Source organism: Stegastes partitus, unplaced genomic scaffold, assembly GCF_000690725.1.
Source record: "Stegastes partitus isolate 25-593 unplaced genomic scaffold, Stegastes_partitus-1.0.2 Scaffold1206, whole genome shotgun sequence".
Lineage (NCBI taxonomy): Eukaryota > Metazoa > Chordata > Actinopteri > Pomacentridae > Stegastes > Stegastes partitus.
The window spans coordinates 158,247-165,688 of record NW_007578937.1 but is presented as its reverse complement, the minus strand read 5'-3'; the positions used below and the strand labels follow the sequence as shown (position 1 = coordinate 165,688).

Here is a 7,442-nt window from a genome sequence, read left to right as displayed (position 1 = left end):
TCAGAGGAAACACTTTTTCCTTGTGTTTGACCCTCTGCTGGATGCTTTTCAGATTAAGTAAACACACAGTAGTCTTACAGTCTGACCTTCTTGATTTGGCCCTAAAAAAAAAAAAAGGTCTAGCTGAGGCCCCTTAATCACATTTGAATTGTCAAGAAGTTGTTGACCCCTTGATGAAAAAAACACACTTGATTGTGTTTCTGTCTTCTTTCCTCTCCCTGCTTTAGATGTATCTTCTGACCCTTTGAAGGGGCCTGAACCTTAGCTTGAGAACCACGACACCAAACTACCAAACTGTATATCAAGTAGCTAGAACCAGCTCCATCTGGGCGATAACATCTCTGTGTATTTACTTTAGTTGTGTTCTGAAAGCAGGACTTTAAATAATAATTCTTGTACTGTGTTGGTGCTTTTACCTCTGGATAGGATCTGAATGCTAACGCTGCGCGCTGAAACAGTCGAGCTGTACCATCTGTCCTAACAATGCTCATAATGTTTAGTTTTCAGTGTTGGGAATGTGTAAATCCAGTTCTGTTTATTAGGGACGTCATGTTGCACTGAACTACAGTCTGTTAAGGAGTGTCAGAACATTCACAGCACCTTTACATAGACTGCAATCCTCAACAGCTCCATCAATAACTCCAAAAACATGCATTTAATTTCATGATGTGAACGAGTTTTGTAAGGACAGATGTTCTGGCACCAGCCTGCAGGTTTATAAAGTGGGCCGTGCTGCCCGAGGACCTGCAACACTTTGAGTAAATATTGATTATATTTCTGTACCACCTGAATCAAATGTACCTGCAGTGGATTATTATAAAACCCATGCATCCTCCTGCAGATGTAACAGGAGACAATGTCCTTTTACAAAATGTACCGTTCAGGATGTTTATCTCATGTCGCAAGCTTTTACAGGTCGTCCCGCAATTGTTTTAGTTGGCATGCTGCTCGACCGCAAGCCCGCTGCTAATTATTTACATAATCCATCCCGTTATGACTGACGACTGTCACCAGCAGTGTTGTTCTCAAACCCATTCAGGACCGTTGCTGGTCAAATCACACAAAGCTGGGTTCATTCAAAACAAAACCTTTCTCTGTGTGTTCATCACAGTACAGTCTGGCCTGTTTCTTACATAACCTGCTTAGCCGAATCATTACCCCGAATCAGGGCTCTGCTTCCCCCCTTCATGACTTTAACTGGGACATTGGACAGATTTCATAAGAGCCACAACACCAAAGGCCAAATAAAACTTATTTCCTCGGCTGGGGCGGGTTTCTGGGGCTCGGCGCCTCCTGGTGGACGTTTGTGAAAGTGCTCTTTTGAACATGTGCTGCCATCCGAGTTTCGTCATGTGAGGTTCGAGTCTCGTGTGACCTTCAGCTGCCAGGAGTATCTACAACAAACACTCGCCGGTTTGACATCTGAGAACCGGCCTGGTGGCTTGAGGCCCAAAGGTGTAAAATAACACAGGCCGGCACCAGCAGGACACCCCCGCATTTAGTCCATCTGTTAATATAGAACTTTTAAATGATGTCAATTAATCCAACACTAATTTAAATGCCTACAATGGTGTTAACATGCAATAAATGCCTTTCAGAACAGAAAAAAATTAGAAATGTTCCTCCCTGTGATCCAATATTTAGAAACGATTTGTACATCATACTATCTAACTCTGAATAAAAACTAGAAATTACTGCTCAGGTTGTTCTGATTGGGGCGGCATGGTGGTTTGTTGGCTGGCACTGTTCCCTCACAAGAAGGTTCTGGTTCTGGATTTGAACTTTTCAGTGGGAAGTTTGCATTTTGTCCCTGCAGGTGCTCCGGGTTCCTCCAACAGTCCAAAGAACCACTGTTAGGCTAATTGGTGGTTCTAAACTGGCCGTAGGTGTCCCTCACATCTGTGTTGACGGCAGCTGGAATACTCTCTACAGGACACAGCAGATGTAGTTAACGGGATAATCGTCTAAAACCTACCCATAGTGCAAAAGTGCCAGGTTGTGGCCTGGTACAGCTTCAGAAAGGAAAATCAGTCAGCGTTAATTAAACACTAATTACCACATTTGAATTGTAACAGAGCAGAGAATCACTTTATTGTAACAACATAGAGATTTTATAGACGTACAGTAAGAAATCGTACTAATTTTAGATCATCTTAAACAGAAGAAAAGAGAGGTTGAAGAATTCTGGAATGATTGAGATTCAAATAAAATAGAAAACATCAACACAAACATACACCTCTTAATACTGAGCTCTGATAAAATGTCTGAAACTTTGTTTTCTTTTTTTTAAAGGAGCAGAACGCCTCACGTGAGAAGGTCCTTGGTTAAAACCTACAGTATGCGGCTAAAATAGATTACAGTACTTAAATATAAAAATAGACTCTGAATTTGCTCTCTTCGTTGTCTGATGCAGTCTTCGAGATGGACGGATGCGTTTGGGCCGGCGTGTCCTCGGGTCCCTCAGTGGCACATCCGAGCCGTCATCTCTTTCTGTAAGCAGACGTAAGGAACACAGTGAGTCACGATGGCGACGTCGGCACGCTACCGAACGCTTCAATCGTTCAGGGTGAAGTCAGCAGATTCTTTAAATACATCTGTTATCTCATATCGGGGGGGAAAAGCAACAGATGGATTTTTTTAGCATGTGAACTCTTCCAAAGCTGCGGCGTCAGTATTCACGAGACAAGAAGGCGCTGGATGTCAAAAAGGTCAAAACGCAGAGTTTACAGTCCGAGCTTTGGGTCAAACGGTTGACCTGCCGGAGCAGCAGACGTGACCGCCGACACGCAATATACACGCATGACAACAGGGGCTGCTGTCAATCAATACAATCATACAGGAACCACTAGTGGCTGACCTCAATAACACTTAATTAAAAAGCACATGTACCGTTGTAGAGCATGACTCGCACTTAATTCTCATAAATGGGCCACAGGCTCTGTTTTGACCAGCTGACCGACTTAAACAGCAACAAATCACAGCTCACATGCATGTTACAAACGATGATGTCCTTCACGGTGTGCACCTTAAAGTCCTGAGCTGCCGGCCGCGTCCCGTGACTACGCTGTTTATAAGCAGGACACGATTCAGCCGCTGCACTGTATTAGTAACGTATCTCAGTATGCGACGGTCAACAGGCAGCTACACGTTTAGGGAACAGAAAAGCCAAAGAAATGTTCTGAGCGTTTAGAAGAAGCTCCAACACAGTTCGACAACCGGGGGATAATATTTCTAATGTAAAACGTCCCACTGGATACATAACTTTGTTCCCAACAAGGTAAGAAAGGCCTTCCACTTTTAAAACCAAAAACAGATTCTGTATGCCCAATTTAAAAAGAGTTTCTGTCCAAACAATCACTAATAGAGTTTTTAAATTCTAAAATATTGATATCAGGCTCAAGTAGTAGTAACTTATTGTTTTATTTTCATCTCCTTTAGGTAGTCTCATGTATTTTAGATAAGCTAGCAGGTCCATTACACTCTGTTTAATATAATCAATATGTTCACTTTGAATACGAGTTGCACATTTTTAATTACTTCTGATAATATTTAAACAATGATAGCGCTGCACTCAGAGGCTCAGGGTCGTGTGCTTTATGATTTTAACAGTTTATTGCCTTTATTCCCAGCTTCAGCTCAGATCCTGTCCCACATTTGACTCACCAGAGGCTCCAGCTCTTTGTGGTCCGTCAGGTTGAACTCAGTGACAAAGTAATAGAAATGCTTGTAGCAGGTGTTGACGTGAGCCTCGGCCCCCATCTGGCTCACGCGGTCAAAGTGGTGGATGTAGACGTGGACAAACACCCGGAACAGACGAGACAAAATCTTCTTAGCCACCTGCATGAAGGTCTTAGGGAAGGGAGTACCTGGGAGTCAAGCAGATGGAGACGGAGAACACGGCAGTCAATCCCAGACGACCTTTTACTCCCAAAGAAAGATTTAAAACACTGATGCATTCAAAAACAAAACAAGCTTCTACATGAACTTCTCGTTTTCTCTCGGGCCCTCAGCTCGGACACCAGCTGGCTGAAGGATGCAGCCAATGTCACCTCATGCATGAATGGAAAACCAACACGAGTCGGCCTGCGGGATAAGCCTCGGCTCTAACCAAGTGATTCATTTAGCATGTCGTTTGATTTGACTAATTCAATAAAATTTCAGGAATCTGCTCCGGAGGACGTGTGCGTCAGAGGTCGTTTCTATTCATAGCCCACTGTACAATGTTTGACCCATTTTCAAATCCACTGCTTGGATGTTTCTGTCGTCAGTCAGCTGCTGAGGGCGCGCACACACATGCACCCAGATAATATAAAACCGAGAATGCCACTGCAAAGGATTAACTGGCTCTGTAATGCTCGCAATGTTCAACACTGTAGTTAATCTAATATATGTGGCCTTGCAGAGGCCTCAGATTGTGCATGCCTTCACTCTGCAGGATTTTATCGTCTAATTGTCCTTTGTGTTCATGACAATGTGAAGAATTTAGGTGCTTTTTTTATTGTGTGGCTTTGGCACTGAAATAAAGATGACTCACTGTAGTCGTGTATGATGTATAATATCCTCATCTGTACATTAAGTCATCGCTTTATACGGCTGTAATTCACCTGCAATAAACACTTTATGCAAACCTGCTTTACAAATGTACAGAGCCCTGAATGAGCACTGCTGCGCTCAGTTTAGTCTGCTCATTTATTTAGTAACTGCTTTAGTTTTTAGAGACTTTTTTATGTCTTTTGGTTGAGGATGATCATCAAATTAAGAATTTCATTGCACAGCATAACTGCCTACTTTCTGTGCACGTGACAATTAACGTCTTGAATTCTGAATCACACAAGTCGTTCCTCATCTGTTCTGGATTGTGACCCCATAAAACAAAACCATGCTGATCATCCTTCATCATCTGTTGCGTATCTACTCGTGACCAGCTCAAACGAAGGCGGATGTTTATTACCAGAGACCTCCAAACTGAAATAAATCAGTAGAAGACAAAAAGCAAAGATTTAAGGGGCAACTACAGACTAAGCAGAACACGAATGTTGTTTTTGATTTGTGGGTCCTGAACAGCCATGTGGAGAAAACTTCATTAAAGCGTTACTAATGGAGTTCCAGTGGAGATCTGACCGCTGTTTGGACTAAACAAGCAACTTTCAGATCTTGTGACTTGATCATATTTTGTGACACTGGGAGTCTGTGGGGCGGCCCGGTCTGTTCATTAAGGGAATGTGAGATCCTGTTCAGGTGAATTTGTTGGACTTTGACGTGTTCTTGCAAGCCTCCTGCTCTGACTCACCGGGCAGATAGTTAGAAACACATCTTTGGCTGATCCCAACACTTACCGACGTTCGTGGGGAAGATGTTCTCGTTGTTGATCTGTACCTCAATCCAATCCATGAGCAGGCTCATGTATTTCGGGGCCGACAAGGCGGTCGGCCGCTTGTACTTGTGCTCGTCTTGCCAGCGGTATTCGTACTTGGGCCCACCGGACATGACGGGGCAGGTCTGATCGGTGCACGAGTCACTGATGGTGCCGTAGATGAGGTTGATGCGGTTGAAGAAGTCGACCACGTGGACGGCCACCCAGTCGTTGAGGTCCTCGCCGTGGGGCAGCTGCACGGCCTGCTTCAGGTCCAGGCCCGCGTTCAGGGACGCCTGGGCCTTCTTGTGCAGCTCGAAGCGCTGCGTCCCGGGCTCGAACTTGCGCTTGGGTCGGAATGTCCTGTCTTTGTTGAAGACTTGTTTCAGGGCCATTGACATGGTCGCATGTGGTGGCGGCGGCGGCGATTTGTTTGAACGCTTCTGGTGAATTATTTACTGTTGAAATGGAAGCAGTCAAAAGGTCGTGCAAACAACCAGAGTTTTTGTTATGGACGGTCCTTTGGTATTTATTTGGGTTCAGTCTGGGATTCTGTGGCACTACGTATACTGTAGGGAAAGGAGACAGAACAAAGGGCAGAGTTTGGTTAATAAATGCACATTAACAGTGAAATGCAGGCTTCCTGTTGAGCCTGATGATGAGGTATCACTTCTGCAAAATATTTCAATACAGGGATGCAATTATCAATTATAAGGTGATTATTTCAATCTATAAAAACAGAGCAGGAAATAGCTAAATACATTTAATTTACTGTTGCATAAGTGGATGAAGCTAAGAAGCTTGAAACCTAACTCTATATTATTTTATAACCAGTTATCAGTATAGTTTTTTAACAATCTGTAAAGCTTGAAAACAACTGAAACGTGTCCCCGTCCTGCCCAGATGTGTGTTAAACTGACTTATAAAGCTTAAAATTCACAGTTCATCTTGAGGAGTGGCACACAAAATGGAGATCAATAGACAGACATCAGGAAGAAGACAACACACGGATGTCTGAGTGACTCCAAAAGTTTACTGCTCATTATTAAATTAAGCAGAATTAATGAGCAGTTTAACGTAAAGCCCTCCAGGCTGCAGTAAAACCCTGCCTGAGTCACACTGAGGGCAGGTGAGCGACAAGTCTGAGCACAAACAGTCGGAGGATGAAACATGGTGTCTCAGCGACTCATTTCCTATTTCACACTAATTCCGCCGCGAACCCAAGAATCTGCGGAATGACAATAAAAGCTCCCGGTACCGACCCAACAGGACCCCGCTGGGCTCATCTAGACCTCCCTGGAACACATCCTCGCCGTTTTCTTCGCCACAATGCGGACTTTTTTGGTCACATTTTCCGACATAAAAGCCAGAAGATTAAACAGCGAGCCACATGACGACAAGTTTATTCGTGACGTGACGGAGCTAACTCGGTCCGACTTGTTGCTGTGAAACCGCCACAAAATAAATAAAAATAAAAACACACACAGCACACAACAGTCGACAAACACTCGTTTTCACACCTGCTTCACACCAAAGCTCAGATAAAAAACCGTCCGAAAGGCAGCGTTTATCTCAGACGGTGACAGTTCAAAGCCACTTTCCCGAACTTACTTGTTCCGCCTTCTTGTTTCCGTCGATCTTCAACCGAAAACGAGCCGCTAGCTGGTCGATAGCTTCACGTCGACGACATGCACCGACTACATTATGGATAAATTGAGACGTACATGTTGGAAATTTACTGATAATTCCAGAAACATGTCACTTTAATAAAGAAACTAATGTCTGACTCCTCCCTGCGAAACGAAAAGTACACCAGAGTCAAGCCGGAGGCGCCACGGACGACTTCCGGTCGAGACTTTCAGCGTAAAAGACTCCCTCAGTCCTGTAGGGCAGGGTTTCTTTTTGAGCCACGACCCCCTAAGATGACATGAGTTTGTGTTTGTGACCCCCCAGTTTGAATTTTTAATATGGCACGAGTAATAACTTTGTTGCTCAAGCATTAATGTGTTAAAAATTCCACACATTCATTTCTTTGTAAATGAATGAATGAATGAATGAATGGAATTTATTTCAAACAAATGAAAGGGGA

At 43.8% G+C, this 7,442-nt stretch overlaps 1 protein-coding gene across 1 annotated transcript; it reads right to left on the bottom strand.

Annotated features, from left to right (window-relative positions):
* Positions 1-2,060: 2,060 nt before the first annotated feature.
* Positions 2,061-7,189, bottom strand: mob3a (MOB kinase activator 3A). Its single transcript, XM_008297294.1, has 4 exons — positions 6,965-7,189; positions 5,337-5,922; positions 3,664-3,866; positions 2,061-2,490 (listed from the first exon to the last, which is right to left on the bottom strand). Exons 2-4 carry the CDS (start codon positions 5,752-5,754, stop codon positions 2,461-2,463), a joined length of 651 nt encoding a protein of 216 aa, XP_008295516.1. The 5' UTR covers positions 5,755-5,922; positions 6,965-7,189; the 3' UTR covers positions 2,061-2,460.
* Between the last annotated feature and the right edge of the window lie 253 nt (positions 7,190-7,442).

Coding starts and splice junctions, on each gene's coding strand:
- mob3a (XM_008297294.1), bottom strand. CDS start 5,754: ATGTCAATGGCCCTGAAACAAGTCTTCAACAAAGACAGGACATTCCGA. Junction 3,867..5,336: donor CATCTTCCCCACGAACGTCG/GTAAGTGTTGGG, acceptor CTTGACTCCCAG/GTACTCCCTTCCCTAAGACC. Junction 2,491..3,663: donor ACAAAGAGCTGGAGCCTCTG/GTGAGTCAAATG, acceptor GTCTGCTTACAG/AAAGAGATGACGGCTCGGAT.